Source organism: Berghia stephanieae, chromosome 2, assembly GCF_034508935.2.
Source record: "Berghia stephanieae isolate SIO BIC M18660-M18661 chromosome 2, UCSD_Bste_1.3, whole genome shotgun sequence".
In the NCBI taxonomy this organism is placed as follows: Eukaryota; Metazoa; Mollusca; class Gastropoda; order Nudibranchia; family Aeolidiidae; genus Berghia; species Berghia stephanieae.
The window spans coordinates 105,011,430-105,034,455 of NC_088361.1; the positions used below are offsets into that span (position 1 = coordinate 105,011,430).

At 35.1% G+C, this 23,026-nt stretch overlaps 1 protein-coding gene across 4 annotated transcripts in view; it reads right to left on the reverse strand.

Moving 5' to 3' along the window:
- Nucleotides 1-23,026, reverse strand: part of LOC144966147 (uncharacterized) — a 78,180-nt gene that overhangs the window by 53,757 nt on the left and 1,397 nt on the right. For 2 of the 4 annotated variants that reach the window (XM_078902264.1, XM_078902262.1), the window contains exon 2: nucleotides 8,151-8,206. In XM_078902264.1, the coding sequence (XP_078758390.1) occupies nucleotides 8,151-8,206 (56 nt within the window). Of the gene's footprint in view, nucleotides 1-8,150; nucleotides 8,207-19,142; nucleotides 19,431-23,026 lie in introns of those variants that run through there. The other 2 variants (XM_078902266.1, XM_078902265.1) reach the window with 2 other exon arrangements.

Here is a 23,026-nt window from a genome sequence, read left to right on the forward strand (position 1 = left end):
TTCCCTTATATTGTATGATTCCATTGAAACAACATTATTACATTAATTCCAACTTATAATATGTGGTACAAATAATATTTCATAGACATCTAGATTCAAATACGAAGAATTATATTTCAATTAGTAATAAAAAAAATATTTAAAAATAAATCATAATAATAACATTATCATCCTTTTAAAATTCAAGTTGAAGTTATTATCATTCATTGTTCATTGTTGATGTTTCAGTTTTTAAGCTTTTTAAGTCACGACGGTGTAGTTTACAACTACATTGAAATCAAATTGTTCTTTGTGGTCATCCATCAGAGGTCACATTTCTTAGTAATCCGTTCGTTTCGAGAATGGTCATCTTGTAAAATGGTCAGTAATTGTTAATTAGTCATTGTTTCCATTTAGAATGAGTTGTCATGTAATGAAAAAAATATATCAACTATAAGAGTTGAGGTGTTTGCATCAAGTCTACGTGTTGCATTGTTATGTGTGTTGTGGTCACTGCATAGCCCAAGTGTCATAAATTCACTTTATTTATTGTTAATTAATTAAAAACTTTTTCCTCTGTAAATGTCTTAGAATTATCACAATAATGTCTTCACATTCAAATATTTAGCGTTGAATAAATAATCAAACAATAGTCTGTCCGGCTTGTTCACATCACATATTTAGTGTTTGTAAATAATCAGTCATTAGTCTGTCCGACTTATTCATATTTAGTACAGTGTAAATAACTAAATAAGTAAAATCTAACATAGTATGTGATTGTGGGCTGTTACTAAAGTGACCAACTTTTGCAAGTAGTGTGTTGTATTTGTTCGAGTCTTTTGAATTGGGACGAAAAAAGACTCTACAGGTAGCAAACGTATGCTTAACCTGTTGGGTTGTTTCTTGGTTTTGTGACGTCGCTGTAATCCATTCATCTCCGGCATCTGGGTCGATTCTCCTCGTTGATATTTGTGGTTGTCTTGTGTATACGTTGAGTCTCATTGTAGATGAAATTGTAAAAATTCAAGATTAACTGTGTGCGAGATCTTGAATTTAAATGAAGTTTGACTTATCCAGCAAGTCAAAAGAAAGTTGTGAACTCAGCCATGTGTTGACAAAGAGTTCGTGTGTAGTAGTCGACAGAGGTCGTGCATTGTAATTGTCTGTGTTTGTTGATCGAGTTTTGATGAGGTGGCATGTGAGTACACACCAGGTAGATGATGTAATCTGTAGAGTACCGGTGGGTGACGTGAGTCCAAACACCAGGTAGATGATGTAACAATAACGTAGTCTAGTAGTGTATGTAGTAGGGTCGAATAAGGTCAACAATATTTTCGTTATTTGAACGCAGGTTGTTGAATATCATACGATAATGAATCCAAGGAAATCGCTCATGTGGCGTTTTGCGATACTTTTTCCTGCATTGTCTTATATACATATATAGCCTTTATCTTTTACAATGATACTAAGACAGGCTTTATTATAATATTCAATGTTTATAAGTTGTAGATATGGGTGCTGCACACTTGTATATTGACATAAGTTTAAATTTGAATACGCTCACCACTGCATACGAAGGATGTAGTATTGTTCACAATTGGACATCATTTTTGTAAAAACAATCGTATCTTGAACGTTTATGTAATTATTGACATCGTACATCGTTGGGTATTGTTGTCGTAGAAGTAAATACAAGTAATCCAATTGTTCAATAAAGAATGTAAATATAAAAGGTTCATGGAAGAAATCTGTGTTGATACAGATATTATTTTATAAATTCTGTCAAGTTTGTATAAGTTGGAAGGTACGATGTAATTGAGGTTGCTGTGTAGTTTGTAGTCTGTAGATTGTGTTGATTCTGGACGTATCAATGACGTAGTGGTTGTCGAGATTGTTACTCCATTTCAAGGTATCCGTGGATAGACCAAAGGGATTAAGACATTTCCAGACCTCTGTTGTGGCTGTGTTTGAGTTGGCTCTGTCGTTGCCATCAGCGTTCCCGTTATGACTGATGTTTTCAAGTGTCCTCTTTCGTGATGACTGTATAATGTTTTAGTGTAAACACTACTTCTACCTTTGATTAACTCGAATTATTCCCCTTAGAAAATCCCTAATTTAATGAACTATGATCTTGTTTATTTTATCATTATTATTGTGTTATCGTAGCACTTCCTACCATTTCAATTTATTGCTGAATGATTACACACTTAAGATTTGACAATTGAACATAACTTCTTCTTCAACTCAGTTACAAATTTTATGATATAAATGTTAAATTCAAACCACGCAGTAAATATTGATTACAATTACAACAGCAAATTGATAGGAGAAAAAGATGATAATCAAAATATTCGCAGTAACAATATACACTCTGCTCAATAAAAATTCAATGTCTCACACCTTTGCCCTCGGCTTATAATAATATTCATATAACTCATTGCGATGTAATCTCGCGCCTCTTAATATAGCATTGATAAATGTGTGCGCTTTAACCACGCGCATCGTATTTATAAAAATTCTCCGCCTTCTGCATCATTTCATAATGTTAAACCAAGCGCTTTAATCAAACGCAAAATAAAATATTCCCGAACGCCTCATTCCTGCGTCTCGTAATTTAAATCGTGTGCACTTTAATTACCGCGTCTTACATCATTGCGCTTATTTACCCACTATGCATTTACAGCATTTTACCATATGGGTTACTTATAATTCGCTGATTCTTAACAAGTTAACCACTTGTGTCACAAATATTATCAGCTCACATGACATGATAATGCATTTTCAATATTTTGTTATTCTTCCGTAATAACATTTTAACTCCCATTACAAGACATCAGTCTTTCATAATAATTAATACTCCGTCATTTTATTTGTTCTCCGACTTTAAACCAAAAGTCCGTTATTCCGTTATACTGAGAATATTGCTCCTTTAAAAAAAATTACGACGAAACGCATTTCAAAACAAAACAAAACATGACAACGATTGACTCATATTCCGCATAAATCATTTCAACTTAATTTCCAGTGATAAAATCCAAATGTCTTATGTAATCTATTATAACGCCATGTCTCATTACACAAGTAAATAAGCTCTGTTGTCGATTACTTGGCTGCGTTAACCACACATTTATTACCAAGAATACAAACAGATATAAAACTTTGCTCTTTGTCATGAACCCATGAATCTCAAAGAGTCAATATCAACCTACCAATTCATCCCTACCGACGGGAGTAAAATATTATCAATGATATTGTAATATAACAATAAATACCATAAGACATTTTTCAATTATCAAAACTTATAATTTACGTGTTGTTATTGCCATCATCTTCTTGAGTCATTTTGACAGAAAATAAAACGTAACAACATTAAATAATGGACCAACTGTCATGTAATTCCAACAGTAACAGACAAAAATTGAAATAAAAATCGACACATCTTTGTTACTGATATTAACAAAACATTGCCATTAACGGTACAAATTAATATTCGAAGATTTGTTCCAAAACGCTTGATTGTAAGTAAACGCATTTTCATTTATTTTGAAAAATAAAGAGCACTAAAATATTCATTTAAATTCTGAAATTTTTATTTTCATCTCTCCCTCTCTTCTTTTTAATTAAATAAAATACGTATAGCATCAATGAGACATTATTATTATTATTATTATTTTGCCGTTCTATAATATATTGGTTTTAGTTTTTAAATAAAATATATTGCCCTATATATATATTTCTTTTTTTTTATTTTTTTATTTTCCATCTATGGTTCTTATTTTTGATGTTATTTCGTTAATATTTTAAATATCGTCTTTTGTCAAAATTTTAGGAATCATCTATAATTTCAATAATTTTTTTTTTTTCATATTTCAATACAAAAAAAAACTTCTACTACTTCACCTTCAAAATTGAAATTCATTTTCTTTTTCAAATAAAACTATTTTCCTATCTGTTCACAATTTTCACTTCAAAATTCGAGTCTCACAAAAACTTTAATAGATGTTAACACCGCAACAATATACATTTCTTGTGTATCCATGGTTCGGAATAATAACATCTTTACATCATGGTATCACGGCTCCAAATAAAGATATATAAGAATCCTGAGTCACGACACCAAATTAGATGCATAATGTGGGGTAGTTGCACACATATGTAATGGCTTGTGATCGAATAGTGGTTTTTTAATAGATGGTAGTATTATCCTTTGCGTTGTGTTGTAGATGTTAATAATGACGAAAGAGTTCAAGGGCCGGTGATGATAATTGAATGCACAACACCAAAACATCCAAATAAAAGTCCAGATTCCAAGTTTCATTTCTTACAGTTTTATTTGTTTGTGATAAATTCAAAATCCAAATCATGATAAATTCCAAATCCAAATCAAATAGCATTGTCATAATTCAATCAGTTTCATAAATTCCAAATCCGTAAAATCAGTCCACATGTAAAGTCAGTTTGCCTAAGTAACCATTTTCAATATACGTGGAATATTTCTAAGTCCGTAAAAGCAAATAAATGATGGTGAGCACAAAAGGTTTAAAGTGTGCAGCTCATGGTCATCTAAAATGCAGAATCCTCTCGTTTTCCTCCAAACATCCTCTTTTATCCCTATCAAAATTTTACCCACAGTTCCATTGTTTCCACGCCCCCTTGCAGTTATTGACAGTTCCCTGTCAGTCTATAATCCAACCCCTAAGAGTAAGACCAAATCATAATCAAACCTGAAACGTCAATTCCTACATATTGATGTTAAACCCCGCCTTTTATGATATAACATTATTTTGATAAATGCCCCTTTCACCTGTTTCAACACCCCTAAACCAATTTAAGAATGATTGATTAAATAGTACTCAACATGATAACCTGTCCAGTAACTTTGACACAAACGGTCTCAAGTAACCTGGACATAAAACTGCGCACACGTGTCATGCGTCTCAAATAGCTTGGACATAAAACTGCCCACACGTGTCATGCACTGACCAAGCTTAACTGATATGCCTGCACTATGTACTCACTAAACCCATTTGCTGATATATATAATTGACAGTTTTGCACCAAATTTCTTAGATAACCTTTTGCATAGGCTTACTCTCTTACACAACAATACACAAATAACGTGGAAAACAAATAAAATAAAATGCAAAATAACTTGTATCGTCTGTACTCAATGGTGGTTGCAGTATGAAAGAAGCGTTAGCGTGGCGTGGGTAGTGGGTAGGGGGCCCCAGGGGAGTGATTCGAGTATGTATTGTGCTGACGGGGTTTGTACCCGAAACGTCCATTGTCTCTTTTGTTCCCATACGAAGCCTCTCCATTTTCACTCTTTCGTTAGTATTTTACGATCACCGGCTTCAGGCAGCCCTACCGTTTTCTAATGACTGACATAATTAGTCGGATGGTGAAAAGGTTTGAACTGAGATATTGCTAAGATTAGGTCGAAAGTCAATTTTTATCAAAAAATGAGTTCCTGTCATACATCACCCCTTTTTGTACATCTTCGGGAAATATCAAAGCTTAATTTCACTTCTAAATATTTTTTACAGCTAGTCAAGTTAAAAAAGTATGAAATTTTGGAAAAGTTGCTGGATACCTTTCCCAGACATCTGACCATAACTTCATTAAAAATCGCCTGATGTACTTCAAATAAAGATTAAAATATTCTGGAGAGCATATTCTTTCAGAAAATGCACCCAAAAAAAATGCAAATCCAAAATTTTCACCTTCCGGCTGATTACGTCATGCACTGACACTTATATCGTGAGTTGCTTTGTGGCTTTTCTTGTATGTATAACTCTTGGCTTTTGATTTGTAGGTCTATGGTTCAAATCACGCCTAGACTGACGCAAACTAAAGTCTATGTAATTTTCTTTTTAATTGAGCTTTATATAGCGCAATATCCACTAAAATGTGCTCAAAGCGCTTTACAAGGGGTCCATGGTCAACAGCAACATTTAACATGTAGGACGGGACATGACACCTGTTAGGTGATATTACAATTTTTCGGACAAAGACAACGCTGTTAACGGCCAGGTACTCATTTTACACCTGAGTACGGTGAGAGAATGTGAGTAAAGAGCCTTTTCCAAGGACTCAACTATGCGCCCAGGACGTTCCGATCCGAAAGCGAGTGTCATACCACTAGACCACATAGCCGCACAAGAAGGCCCTCTAATCAAATCCTCCCACGATAAATATGAATGAGTAGTGGGGGATGATCTATATTACCTTTCCATGTGCTCGAGGTCATTGGTCACATTGCAAAATGTGCTCAAAGTGACCCACATAGTGAAAATTGTTCACAGCTTTTGAAATATCTAACATCACGATTGGTCATTTTTTCAGCTTTACACACGGGTATGTTTACAACTTTCATCACCAAAGCAGCGTGTTTACATTTCTGAAGAAATATCCAATCGTTGGAAATCAACAAATAATGTGATTGATGACTTGGTTGGACGATAACATGAATATAGATCGGTCCCAATTGGACAGTGACAACGTTTCTCTCTGTTCGAAAATAACATTGTAATAAGCGCCTTCCAAGTGCCATGCGTCTTTCTACATGTTCACTGTTTCTGTTAGCTTCGGAACCTTTGTAAAGCGCTTTGAGCACGTCTAATGAATACTGCGCTATCAGAGTGTATAGATTTGATGATGAATTGAATTTAAACCAGACAGAATAGATGATTCGATCAGGCATCTCCACTGCTTGCCAATCGGGCTAAAACGAGACAAAATATCAGTTAACGTAGAATCGGAATTCCAGAAAAATGGGGGGGGGGGGGACCTTGGAATAAAAATCATCAAGGAAAAAGTTATGGGCCTCTTCTTTGTAGGAAGTGGAACTAATTTAAGAAATTTCGCGTATTTTAGGAATGCACGTCTTGTGTGACATGTCTACAAATATGAAAAAGTGAATGCTAAGAAAAAAATAAAATTAAACACGGTGCATGATGAGCTCGATCCCCTCGACAGCCAGTAAAAAAATAACAGAATTATAATACAACACGTTATATCAAAACGAGCGGGAGAACATCTGACGGCAGATCTTGTCTGCGTTTTACTTAACCGCATAGCATCAATAAGAACGCCAGACACACAATTATCTCAGAAAAAAAAATTAAAATAACAATTTTTAAACATAAAATTCCCTTTATTCATCCCATAGGAGAAATTTGTATGGTCTATTCCAAGGGAAGACTGGAATACCCCAGGGATTTGCCGAAGTGCAGCGCCGCAAATTGATCTATGGTGAGGTGACTTGCTCAAGGCCACACAGCGCAGCGGAGGGTGATCGAACTCGATACCTTTCGGGTACGAAGCAAAGACCGTACCGCTGAGCCATGCTGCATCCACCTGTGGGATCAACTATCTAGAACTACGCGTATCTCTAGCGACAATACAAGATCGGTATCAGTAATGTCTTCGACTAGGATGTCACCAATCAATAGCCTATTAAGATCACGTGATCGATGCCAACGGGTGACCTTAATGGTCAAATCATTGCTGGACGGTTTGGTGGTTATCAATGGGCACTCTTGGACAATCTATGAGCTTGGTTATTTATGATATCGGAATCTATTCCTCTATTACTGTACAGTTATGTCATAACTCTCTATAAAGCACTGCTAAGCACCGAGCAATGAATGAATGTGTGGTGATCTGGCAAAACCGGTCGGAAGTCGGAAAAAATCGCATCAAATATTTATTACAAATTCGAATAGAGGCACGTTTTCTGGACAAAAGCAATTTGAATTGTGTAATTATCTTAATAAGGGTCGAAGTTATATTAATTTATTGAAGTCAGGGTTGTCAAAAATTAGGAAACTTAGAAAATCGCTTTTAAAGGCAACATATATATATATATATATATATATATATATATATATATATATAATATATATATATATATATATATATATATATATATATGTTGAATCTTGCTTGGCTCAGAAAAAAAATTAATAAATCTATTTATAAGCTTCAACTTATAAAATCATTTCGTGTCTTTTTTTTTTCTTTTGATACTTTTTGTTCAGTTGTTATTTTCTTTCTTCTTCTTTTTTTATTGCTCTACTGATTGGGTTGTACTTTTTTTAAGTGGTTCTGTTCAGTGTCGTACAATACATTTGACTTTCCACACATAGAACAGATAGACGTCTAGATACCTTGAATGAGATCCCATGATCTGTAACTTCTGGTGCGATGTATAGGGGGTCCGGATCTGAAAGTAGTGAGAGACAGAAAAATATTAATAATAGGTTATCATTAAAATATGGCATGGCCAACATAGGGAATGGATGTTATGATTAGGAAAAGCGGTGTGTACTAAATTGGATCCAATAGACTGATGTCACGTCGCCCAGAAACGGCGGCCATCGTGGTTCTAAACAAAGAAAATTTTATTTTTTTTATTCTTCATGCTGGCTAGAATTTTTCATATGTCTTGTGATCAGAATGGGTAAAAGTCAAAACATGATCAGATTTATAATGCTTTTTTTTTCCTCAGGATACGCTTTTATGCTCGTCGGAGAAATATTTCATGAGGGCGTCCGCCATTGTTCCGATAGTTTAGAGCCAGTTACTAAGTTAACATGCGTCATTACGAGGGAAGTGACGTTACGACTGTTGAAGCGTATTGCGGGTCTGATAACCCAAATTGCAGTTATGGAAACTCACTCTCTCAAACCAACACAAAATATTGTCCATTACAACAGTATTATCTAAATCAAGCACATAATTGTGTTCGGTTATCTGATCTGCTCACACGTGTACGCCTGGGAGATAAATATAGAATAAATAAAATATTAAATAAAATAGATAAAAATCCCTTTATTTCCATAGGGAAAATTTGTCTTTAGGGTCTATTCCAAGGAAAGACTGGAATAACACAAGCGTCAGCTGCAGTAAAGTGCAGAGCAGCAAATTGAGCTAGGGCAAGGTGGCTTGCTTAAGGCCACACAGCGCAGCGGCGGGTGATCGAACTCGGTACCTTTTGGGTACGAAGCAAAGACAGTACCGTTGAGCCACGCTGTCCACCTTCTTTCGTTATTTTTCTCAGTCTAATAGAAATTTACATTGAAATGAAGTAAATGTCAGTTATTAAAACGTCAATATTAGAGTTGTTTACGAGGTGTTGATATTCAATTTCAACTAGAATAGTCAAGTTGGGAGTGACCTGAGGGATAGATGAAGGTGTGAGAACTCGACAGTGGAGGATAGGAACTAGAGTTTGAATCTTGAGGTATCGTGGAGAGAAAATATAAGGAGAGGGAGAAGGAGAGACACAGAGAGAGAGGGGGGAGGAAGGGAGAGAAATGAGAACGAGGGATAAAATAAAAAGAAAGGGTCACACACACAAAAACACACACACACACACTCACTCACACGCACACTCATAAAAACACAAATACGCACATACAAACAGATGGAAGGAGAGGGAAAGAGAAAGATATACATATATATATATATATATATATATATATATATATATATATAGAGAGAGAGAGAGAGAGAGAGAGAGAGAGAGAGAATGAGAGAGAGAGAGAATGAGAGAAATGAGAGAGAGAGAAAGAGAAAGAGAGAGTGATTTGCACTTTTTAAATTAACGGCACTTAATGTTTGAAACCCGTAGCCCGCAGAATATATTTTTATCTCTGTATCAACTTTGAGTGAACAGTAAAATATAATATCATAAAAGACCCTCACTTCAAAGCAACACTAAACCCAATGACTTACCGTGTAAAATTACACACACAACAATTATTGTGCCAAGATTTGTACTGCTATTCAATCAAGCTCCACCCTCAATGAAATAATATAAAACACGCCATTCGGCAAATAAACACAGCACTAATTCAAAAACATGACTTGTTATCTAACTTCTTCACAAAAGCGCCTTTGTTAAATTACAATATCATGGGATATCATTTAAACGGCTGCGCTGATTGATATTATTATAAAGAGAAGCAAAGCAATAATTATTTTTTTTACCAAATGTCTTCACACCAAGCCCAGTTCGATAAAGTATTATTAGCACAAGAGTGTTAATGAGGAAGGCTATCAAAAACCATTCCAATATATTCCGTGATTATTGAACTGTGTCAGTTCCATTTGACGCTGTTGCTTTGTTCCAAAAGTGGCTTAGGATTAGCCCATTCCTCGATCCATTGTGGTTCTACTGGTGGCGGGCTGTACGTCACAGGTATAGGTTTCAGGCCGTAATAAAACCGTCGGAAATGAAAACAAATTGGCCGATATTTTCATAGTATCATAGGCCTGGGAGGAGAGTGGATCCCTGTGGAACACCGTACCTTCCAATGTTAATAATAATAATATATGAAATGAAACATATCGCACTTATGTAAACAACTGAGTTGAAAGCTTTAGTGAAGTTGAGCCCATTTAAAACGAACACACGAGAGAGTATAGATAGTATGCGCTTGGCTAAGAAGCTCATAACATTGCCATCCGGAAATATAACGGACGAACACACAAAACTATGTGTAACCATGAACTTTTATAGTCTGGTTAATACAGTTCAGTGAGAATAACTCACAAACGCGGATGGCAAAATATAACAACAAACGCTTGAGTGACGTCATCTTCGAACTATCTATACTAGGGGAACGTGTTTGTCAAAAATACTAACGATCATACTGACCAAATCGTTCATCTGATTTACAGCTAGATATAAATACTTAACTTGAGCTGTTATACAGCGCAATATCCACTAAATGTGCCCAAAGCGCTTTACAATGGGTCAATAACACTTAACACGTAGGAGTTGACATGACGGCTATTAGGCGATATTACATTTGATTTTTTCGGAAAAAAGCAACGCTGATAACGCCAGGTACTCATTTTACACCTGAGTACGGTGAGAGAATGTGAGTAAAGAGCCTTTTCCAAGGACTCAACTATGCGCCGAGCGAGGCTCGAACTTGAACCCAGGACCTTCCGATCCGAAAGCGAGTGTCATACCTCAAGACCACAATATTTATCTTTTACAAAATGATTTCCATGACCTTTACGATGTGTAACTCATCGACTGAAATCGACATCATGTCGCGGATAATAAGTCTTGAGCATCTACAACGAGGGGGGGGGGGTGACTTTAAAACGTAAACCTTTATAAAGCGCAAAATCCACTAAACGTGCTCAACCCGCTTTTACAATGGGTCCCTGATCAACAGAAACATTTAACATGTAAGACGAGATATGAAGCCTGTGAGGCAATATTACATTTTTTTCGGATACAGACAACGTGTTAACGGCCAAGTACTCATTTTACACCTGAGTATGGTGAGAGAATGTGAGTAATGAGCCTTTTCCAAGGATTCAACTGGCTACGCACGGAGCGAGGCTCGAACTCAGGATCTTCCGATCCGAAAGCGACTGTCATTGCACTAGACCACTGACATGGCCGACACACAATAATAAACACAATTTGAATGCATTCTTGAGATTGCTTTATAGACAGTATGCGCAAGCTCTTTTGTGTAGAGCTGGGGGGGGGGGGGGGGGGGGGGGAGTTGTTTGTTTAGTAGTTTGTTTTATTTGGTTGTTGTTGTTTTATTTTTAAAACATTTTCTTCATCTGATTTTTATTTGGCCGGGGAGGGGGTATTTATTTATTTTTCTGTTGTTTCTATTTCTGTTTGACTTTTTTTCATTCGTGTTTTTGGTGAAGTTTACAATGAATAAATGTTGGCGACTGTGATAATAAGTAATTCCATTTATCTCCCTTTGCCCAGACACTTTAGCATTATCAAAGATTGATATGGAGCCCTAGCTGGGAATTTATAATTTTAAAAAAAACTAAAAGGAGAACAAGTTTAAATTTTTTTAAAGAAAAAGAAAATATTGAATTTATATAATAGAGTGGGGATGGAGGAGGGAGAGCGGAGAAACGTGAAGAAAGCCGGAAGTAAAGATATTCGAATTTATCTCACATAAATAATATATTAATATATCTATAGATAGCTCGAAGATGGCGTCACTCAGGACTTTGATATTGTTTTTTGCCATCCGCATTTATGAATAATGCTCACTGAACTGTATTAACCTGACTATAAACGTTCATGGATACACACAGTTTTGTGTGTTGGTCCGTTATACTTCCGGATGGCAATGTTGTGAGCTTCTAAGCCAAGCGCATACTATCTATATCGTTCATTTTTTCCATTTCGAGAACATCCAAAAAATGTATTGGGTCTTAGTACTTTTTAATTAATTAATTTATTTATTTTTATTTTCTTTTAGCTACAAGAGTGAGAGCCATCCAACGTTTGCCGACACGTTGCTCGTTGATTTTAATCTTCTTCTTATATATGCATACACACTAAACATAGGCCTTAGTACATTATCTTAAATAATTATTATTAAAGATAAACTTTAGAGAAAGTAGAGGTTAGATCGTTAAGAAGGAAAATAAAGCAGGGAGTGGAGTAGGGGGGGGGGGGGTGCATCCAATAGTGTTTGGGTGATTTATCCCTAAACTATCTGGCCACTTCTTACGTTGTTTACTTTTCCTGTTCCCGATTTCCGTCGATTGGAGTAACAGTCACTTTGTCTTTGATTAAACTTCTCGGCTTATCTTTCGCTTGTCGTCGGCACTCCTTTCTATTTAATTTAATTAATATGATCGTAACATTCACAAATCTTACAAGATATATATATATATATATATATATATATATATATATATATATATATATATATATATATATATTAATATATATATATACATATATATATATCCTTTCTTTTTAAAAATATAGCCTTATGGAGAACATTGTGCCATCTGAGTCACTAAAAAAATTATACGGCGCACAACTGTACTGAAATATTTGAAAATAGAAATGTACTTTTTACAGATAGATAAACCGATAACTTGATTTCCTTCTATAATTTAAAGTCAGTTTGAAAGTTCGTTGAGTTAAACAGATATCATAAAAAATGTACCGACGACACTAACACTCTCAAAAACAATCAATCTCGACACTGTAAAAAGTTGTCAGTTTGGCGTTTTTACGCAAATCGTTGCATTCGAAATAATGTATTCACTTAATTACTTTAAGGATTTCAGATCTACACTAAGTTTTCAACAGTTTTTATCTATTTATGACATCAAGTATTATTATTAGCCCTTTGATGCATTCAATGTGATGGTTTCGGGTGGATAATACCCAGGTTTAACTTATTACCACACCCTCAACTCTATCTGTCTCGTATAAACATCAAGTACAAAATTCCTGAGCGAGGAGCTGTCCGATTGGATTTTTTCAGCAAATCGTGGCATTCATAATGATTATATTCACTTGATCACATTAATGTATTCGGATTTACAACAATTTTAATAAGTTTCACCGATTAACAACATCAACTAATATCACTGCTAATATTACTGTCGCTTTTATGACATCGATGTGATAATTATTGCCCTTGGAAATATTTAGTTAAACGTTATCGGCAAACTGTCAATTGTATCTGTCTAGCTTCTTGCCCGAAAAAAACAAAAGTAGACATATTATGATTGAGTTCTTGATACTGTTCGCGTCTCCTTCAGATTCGAAGTTGTCAAACACCCATTTTCTTTCATGTAAGTATAGATCAGTGTATATTACTTAGTTTTGAATTATGGGCAAACTCTCAATTTTACCAATCAACAATCAAAACATGATCACCAGAGTACTGTACTGTAAGGTAAGTTCTCGATCCCAGTATCTTTCGACTCTGCTCACGTCTGCTACTCATGTTTATTTTCGCAGTTGATGTAGGTACATCGGTACTGCTGGCTTCTCCATTACTGTTACTGTCATTCTCTATGCTAGAATCTATTAACACGAATATGCCAAGAATCAGATAAAATAGTTCTTTCCCCACGAAATTGCCTGCTTTTTACTAGTATATATATATATATATATATATATATATATATATTATATATATATATATTATATATATATATATATGTATATATATATATATATATATATATATATATATATATATATATATATATATAGAGAGAGAGAGAGAGAGAGAGAGAGAGAGAGAGAGAGAGAGAGCATGAGAGGGAGGGGGGTATAGAAAGAGAGCAAACACTTAAGTCAAATATTCACTTCATATCATTCTATCATTATAACATATAGATCTAGATATAAGCGATCCTGAATAGCAAGGCAAATAGCCTGTGAATGATCGATAAATTATGGAAGACAAATTCTAATAACTATCCCATTGACACTGCTTCTATAGAGGAAACTCGAACTTGAGTGCACGCAATTCAACTCGATCTCTTATTAAATAGTTTGTTTGCTTTTTTAAAGTTATTATTCTATATTTATTTGTGCGGCTATGTGGTCTTGTGGTATGACAATCGTTTTCTGACCGGAAGGTCCTGGGTTCGAGCCTCGCTCGGCGCATAGTTGAGTCCTTGGAAAAGGTCTTTACTCACATTCTCTCACCGTACTTGAGTGTAAAATTAGTACCTGGCCGTTAACAGCGTTGTCTCTGACTGAAAACTTTTATTATCGCCTAACAGGCGTCATGTCCCGTTCTAAATGTTACGTGTTGCTGTTGGTCAGGGACCCTCTGTAAAGCGCTCTGAGCACATTCTGTGGATATTGCTTTAATTTTTAGATTAATTAATTAATTTATTGATTTATTTATTCATTTATTATGCCCTTCCGCCACGATATCGTAAGATATCGTCGCCTAGGCAATCCATGAAGGAATATAGATAACTCATCAAACAAGATGTCTGATGTCAACAGAAATCACCCATGTTGTCCAAGCAAGCAAATTAATAATCTTCTTGCCCGAGGAAAAAAAACGAAAGTGCCTGAAGTGGAGCTCGAACACTGGGACCTTCATAAAGCTATATCTAATGTTCAATTTTCCCATTATGAATTTAAAAAAAAAATTAAAATTAAAAATAAAACACCGTGCAACATTGACATCGGATTTATCCGACGTATACACATATGTAAATAAGTGTACGCCGAATTCACCCCTGTATAATACAGAATTGAGGGTTTGGGTCGACGTTCACTTGTCTGCAGGTCTGATAACCCAATACCTTATGGGCTCATTGTTGTAATGGAAATCTCAACCCCAAAAATGACGCAAACTATCATCCTTTACAACAATGCTAAACTATGCCCATTACTAAGTTCGACTGCCAGTCCTGCATATATATACACGTCGGTGCGGGTCATATTTAATGTGAAATCAATATTTGATCAATGACATAACAATGATTATGAAGACAGTAATCTGAGGAACTCGTGTCAATATTCATTCATGAAATCTGATTTGTTTTGAAGAAGTCCATAATACCTACTGCTGTGTAATTATCGTGTCTATTATGTGTTACATTGTAGCGCTGTCAGACGTGTTATCGAATGACGCTTTAATTACACACATGCTGTTTTGTTTCCCTCGTTCATGTTCATCGGTGTCAGTTTAGTAAACAATCCAATCAATGATACATATGTGACGTATCCCCTCAAAACGGTGTTATTTCGGGTTGATTTGTCTTCTAAATATTAATATTTAAGATAAATAAGAAGAAAAAAAATCCCTTTATTCATCCCATAGGGGAAATTTAATTTGTCTCTAGGGTTTATTCCAAAGGAAGACTGGAATAACCCAGGCGTCAGCCGCAGTGCAGCGCTGCAAATTGAGCTAGGGTGAGGTGACTTGCTCAAGGTCACATAGCGCAGCGGCGGGTGATCGAACTCGGTACTTTTCGAGTACGAAGCAAAGACCCTACCACTGAGCCACACTGCCTCCTTGTAATAAATAAAAATAAATCATCAGTTCTTTGTGAATTTTACTTGTTTTAGTGCCTGATATAAAGTTATTAACTCACTCAACCCTAGCACCGACTATATACGTAGTTTATCCGGGTTACTTTTACTCCATGCCTATTTATTACATTTTTCTGAGACAAATTTTAGGCGTAGTTTCAACGCTAATGTTTTTAAGTTTTACATGTTAATGGAAGTTGAATAATACTATCTATGCACATGCTCATTTTAATACATATTTTTCCCATTTTGAACATTAGCAAAAATCTCTAGGGATGAGTGAGTTAACTAGAAGACGTCTACAATTCCATATATTAATATCGGATCACTTAAACTAAAAACTTGCACCACGTTTTGGCATCTGGTCAACGTATCCTTATTCCAAAAGTCCAGTAACCTATATTATTATGGTCTCATTATTGTGATGGAAATACATTCAAACCAACGCAACATTCATATTGTGCAATGGTAGCACGTCTGACCGGTAATCAGAAGGTCGGAAGTTCGATCCCAAGTCGAGGTAGACTGATTTTTTGGGGGGTGGTTTTTTTTCTTCTATTTTTCTTTCTTGCTTTGTCTGGCACATTTCGTACACACTTGTTCAGATCTTTATCTTATACTGGTGCCTACTCCTTCATTTATTTAATTTGATATTGTCCATTACAACAATGTTAATAAATCAAGCCCAATTTGCTGTTTTATTGTTTTTGTTTTTAAGAATTTTACTGCGCTTGCAACACATTAAGGTCATATCAGCGCCAGTAAAAAGAAGAAAATGGGATAGTAAAAAGTTCTAGAATTACAATTAAAACAGCCAAGATATAGTAAGACAAAGGAGAATTGGATCAAATAGGAAACAGATGTAGAATCCAAGAGCACACTATCGAAGTACTTAGTTTGAGATCACATAAATGTCTTATCCAGTCACAAGCACAGGTCCCTACTAAGAGAAATACACTCAAATGCTTACAAATCATATATAATACATAAACAAAACATAATACTGTGAGATGATTTACAAAGAAAAAATGGCATCTCCCAAAACTAACTATACACTTGACTATTTCCCTCCCAGCCAGGATATCCGGCCAGGCCCAGGACAAAACTAGTAATCTCATTCCAAGACAAAGACAGAAAGCATGTTGGAAAACAGACATAGGGGGATAGAAGACGCAATATGTACCTCCCTGCCCATTATGGGAGGTCAGGAACTCGACACAGTTTGCGTTCAGTTATTAGACCTGCAAAAATATCGTGTTGTCGTCGCATCAGGTTCATTCCGACATACAACCAGATTGATAAGGTGGGTAACAAATCAATGGCATGAAGGAAAAATAATTGACATCAATGACAAATTTATAAAAACTTGAGCTTTTATATAGCGCAATACCCACTAAACCTGCTCAAAATGCTTTACAAAGGGTCCCTGACCAACAGCAACGTAATACGTAGAACGAGACATGTTAGGCGAGATCACAATATTTTTTTCCCCGACAGGGATAACGATGTTAATGGCCAGCTACACATTTTACAACTTAACGACGCCATTCACACATCAATCTCTCATTCGTCCTTAGTATTTCATTCATCGTGTTTTGTTGATAAAGGGGAATGTAAATGTTGCTGCTCGAAGCTCGAAGAATTAAATAATAATGTGAAATCTAATGTAAGCTTCAATTAATTTAATTACAAAAACAGATCAAATGAACGTTTCGGGTTTCCCGTTTATCAACAAAACAGGATGAATGAAACACCACAAATGAATGAGATAATGAGATATCTCATTCATCTGTGGTGTATAATTCATCCTGTTTTGTTGATAAAGGGGAAACCCGAAACGTTCATTTGATCTGTTTTTGTAATTGAATTGAAGCTTACATTCAATTTCAAATTATTATTGTTAAAGGGGAAACACAAAACGTCCACAGTATCTGTCTTCGTTCAATAAATTGAAGCTTACATTTCAATACCTATCGTAATTTTTCCACCTGTGAGAGAATAATGAGAGTAAAGAGTCTTTTCCTAGGACTATGAGCCGAGCGAGGCTCGAACCCAGATCCTTCCCTACCCGAAAGCGAGTGTCATACAATAACTAGACCATATAGCCGCACCAATCCATCACTGACATGTCAATCCGTCGACTAAACGCTTCAATCAAACAGGCAGCCTGATACGGGATTCACATTTCAGACCAAAATAGACCATGACAATAAAAACATCAAAGGCTTTGGGAGGTTTTTATGGATTGAGAAGCCACTTATGATGGTTGAGATAACACACACAGATATCAGATACAGCTTGTCAGTGCTGCACACTCTGAAAAAAAAAACCCACACGTATTTAAAATTTTGGCCAGGAAACTCGTCCTTCAAATAATATCGATTTATTAAAATGAGCCTCATCTTTGCAAATAATTCTAAAATCCAGGGAATTCCTAGTAGAATTCCTAAAAGTCTCAGGTTATATATATATTTTTGACAAGATAAGGGTCATGTGAATTGATCGATATTTGAAGGACGAGTTTTCTGGCCAAATTTTTATATACGTGATTGTTTAGAAAACGGCAGAGTGGTTAGACACTGAAATCAATAGCCGATGTTAAAACAAATCAAATTGCTTTCGTGTTCGTTCAGTATGTTTCATTAGGCTCGGGGAAAAAGAGCGGATTGAAGCAAATGGAAAATTAAAATCTTAAATCGTTGTACCTAGGACTTCTGAATATATGACTTGATTATTATTATTATTATTATTATTATTATTATTATTATTATTATTATTATTATTATTATTATTATTATTATTATTATTATTATTATTATTATTATTATTATTATTATTATTATTATTATTATTATTATTATTATTATTATTATTAAAAAAGAAGATGCAATTTGTTGAATAGTCACGATCGTAGCAGCAACAACAATATCTAACATTGAATGGATTATGATTTTCAATTTGTACATGGCTGCTCGGAAAGAGACATTTCTTTATTATTATTTTTCTCATATACTTTACTAAATTTTATGCATGAACACATCAGGGTAATATTCCTATAATAAATATCGACATTTTTCTCAACCAATCAAATTTATTGATGCTATGCGTTTATTTAAAATACTAACATCAGCCATCTCAAATTAACAAAGCAACACATAAAACGGTGTGTAACCTTTTACGTTTATATTCTGATATAATTGATATAATTTAGTGAGAAACCTATCACTAACAGGCTATTTAAAAATATTTTTTTAAAGAGCTGAGCAACGCCATCTTCATTCCTTCTATATAAAGCAAAGCATCTTGTTTTCTATTTCTTTTATAATTTAATAAATAATCATACCTCTTGTATTGCCTTTAATGTGAATTGACTGTAGCTTTTCGTATTCCAGCACTTAAAACCCACGCAATCTATTACAGGTTGGTAGACACCGAATTACTAACGAAAGAGTGAAAATGGAGGGGCTTCTTATGGGAACAAAACAGACAATGGACGTTTCGGGTACAAACCCTTCGCCAGCACAACAATACACAAATAAACGTGGAAAACATATTTTCACTCTTTCGTTAGTATTTTACGATCACCGGCTTCAGGCAGCCCCTACCGTTTTCTACTAGACACCGAGTTATTGATTTAGATTGAATCATATTATTATATTCAACATTGTGTGGTGACATAAGTTGAGCTTTATCAGGAAAACAGAAAACATATTATGACAAATAATGACAATCAAACCAATTGATAAAGCTCTTGACCAAATAATTTTATCAAACAAATCGCAACGGTATGATAAGATAGGAGACGACAGATGACAATTCATTCAAATATGGAACAGGCAGATACAAAAAATAATATAAATTAGATGTCACTGAGTAATGATGTGAGGCCCATTTAACTCACTCAATCCTAGAGATTTTTGCTACTTTTCAAAATTGGAAAAAAAAAATTAATTGTATAAAAATGAGCATTATATATACATATATATTTTTAATTCAACTACCATTACCATGTAAATATTAATTAAGAACATTAGCTTTGATACTACGCCTATAATTTGTCTAAGAAAAATGTAATAAAAAGGCATGGGGTAAAAGTAACCTGGGTAAACAACAACGGATATAATCTGTGTTAGGGTTGAGAGACTATAAAACACATCTTTGCCGACTGGGGTAGTTTCTGTGTTGTCTGTCTGGGCAAGGAGTACAAGTGTTTGAATAGTAAATCTGAAGTCTGTTAATAATAGTACTAATAATATTAATAATAATAATGATAATAATAATAATAATAATAATGATGATGATGATGATGATGATGATGATGATGATGATGATGATGATGATAATGATGATAATAATAATAATAATAATAACAGTGGGTAATTTCTAAGCGCCCATTCCACTTAATGAGTTCAGAAGCGCTTACAAAAAGACATATATATATATATATATATATATATATATATATATATATATATATATATATATATATATATATATCTTTCAATAGAATCAATTATTCAAGAGTAGATAGTTTGATCCCGAAAAGAATATTGTAACAAAAAAGACACACAAGTATTTTTGAATATTTGAGAATTTAAACCATGTGGGATCATCATCTACCTTCTACTCTTTCCTCTTTTTTTCTTTTCGTTCTGCGCAATGCTAAGAGCAAAGTTTTTATAATACCAAATTTAAATTAGTATCTAAATCTTTTTGTGGCATAAAGCAGTTGATAAACGTTTTATATTTTTATAAACGCTTTCAAAAGATGCGACTTTTTTTTAAAAATCCACATTGTAAATATCTCTATTGAACCCGAGCCGTCCTTTTTGGCGAAGCATTAATCCTCTTCTTCCCACCTGCATCAAAATCGTCACAGTTGTTACGACACAATATATATTTAAATTTTTCTTATTCAGATTTATTTTGCACATCACAATGATCTTTGTTTAATTAATAAGAACATAATAATAATACTAATAATACAAATTTATACAGCGCTCAGTCTCGTGTAAAACACAAGCTCTGGGCACTTTACAATATAAATTATCAATTTTAAGTGAAAAAAAAAATAATAATAATGATAACAATAATAATAATTCATAGCCAAATCAAGGATTCATAGAGTCAATAAAAACAAATACAGTAAAGATGTGTCTTGACATAAAGTTGTTTCGTAGAGAGCTTATTAAAGATTTTTTTTATGCTTAGTAAGCCCGCCATTTTGGGAAAATACTGAAAAGGATCGTTAACATAAGAGTTAAAAGACAAAGAACGAATCTGTAAGTGTCTTCTGTGCCTGAAATGACAATAACACCGTGTGTAGCTGACACCGTGTGTAGCCCATTACCGTTTATCATGATCATGACTAGGCGACTGGTACCGTGTAGATTTCCTGGGTGACAAGATAACATTTTATTAGTCATTCCCACCAGAACCCATGAAAGCGATCATCAACGTCAATCAATCACGTACAACAGCGCCGCCGTACCGTACAGTCACAATAAAATATCGATCGATTAAAATGACCCCCCCCCCCCCACCACCACCACCACCACCAATCCCCCATTCTTCCACTTTCCCCGAGTAGTGAAACAGTCTCAAATATGAAATTAAAAAAAAAAAAATGCCCTTTTCGCCACGACATCATAAGATATCGTCGCCTAGGCATTCCACGATGGAATATAGATAATTCAACAAACAAGATGTCTGATGTCAACAGGAATCACCCATGTTGTCCAAGTGAGCAAATTGGGGGTTTATAATATTGCTCAAGGAAAAAAAAAACGAAAGTGTCTGAAGCGGGGCTCGAACCTGGGACCTTCCGGGTCACAGTGCAATGCCTTAACCACTCGGCCACTTCGCCCCCCCTTTCCCCGAGTAGTGATACAGCCAGTCTCAAATATGAAATAAAGTGAGTAGGAAAATACCAGAATACAATAGAGAATAATAAACTTCGCGGGATGGGGGCTCGAACCCACGACCTTTCTGTTACGACAACTCCTCCGTCTGGCCACGAGAGGGTAGATCTACAGTCGAAGCATCCACCACTCCAAAAACCCACCAAAAAAAAGTGGTCTCAAGCATCGTGTCTATTTTGAACCACTCTCCCGACTTCTTGAGGTCAAGGGTTCAACACACAAACACTGCGAAACATTTTTCTTGAATCAGTCTGAAATCTGAGACTTTAAAGAGGTTTCAGGTTTTAGAGAATCTGAAGGCCATTTTAATCAACTCATATTTTCAATAAAAGCTTTATGGCCAAAAATGAAATGAAGGCTATGTGGTCTTGTAGTATGACACTCGCTTTCGTATCGGAAGGTCCTGGGTTCGAGCCTCGCTCGGCGCATAATAGAGTCCTTGGAAAAGGCCCTCTACTCAAATTCTCTCACCGTACTCAGGTGTAAAATGAGTACATGGCGTTGTCTCTGTCAAAAAAATAAATGTAATATCGCCTAACAGGCATCATGTTTTTGTTATAAAAGCTCAATTTTTAATTTTTAATTAATTTATCTGATCTGACGAAGTGCAACGACTTCCATCCACACAAACGTCTCAACGCAATTTTTAGTTTGATTTTGGCCAAAAAAATTGTTACTTCAGTTATCATCAGTCAATTAAGACGAACTCAAACGTATAAAATGTCTAGAACATTCGATTTTTTAAAGTTGATATTTATAAGCTGAGTTTTCTGGCCATATTTTTTTTTTAATTGTTTTTGCTTCAGATTATGGCAAGATAATAGATAGATTTATTCTCAAGATAAAGGAAATGGTCGCATAGTCTTATCGACAGTGGTAGGTAATCCATAAAGAGATTAACTATTCAAATAAAGACATCTAGTTTTCAAGTCAAATAAATGGCCGCTCTGATAGCCATTATTGACAATACCAGTGTTTATGGTCTGTCCTGGTTTGGACACCATACTCGACACGATAGCCTGAGCAGGACAGTCCTACAGGGCACAGTCGAAGGCCAGCGCAGAAGAGGGCGCCAAAGGAAGATGTGGCTGGACAATATAAAAGAATGGACAGAGATGTCGGTTCCGGAGCTGCTTCATAGGGCTAGCAACCGGCAGGCATGGAGGAAGACTGTAACTTCTGCTTCACGCAAGTCCCCCGGACGACCATCAGGTCATGGGATTGAGTGAGTGAGTGTTTATGGTGAATAGAAAAGGATTCATCCATTCTGGACTGGTCAGCCCCTAACTGTGTAATTAATTCTTCA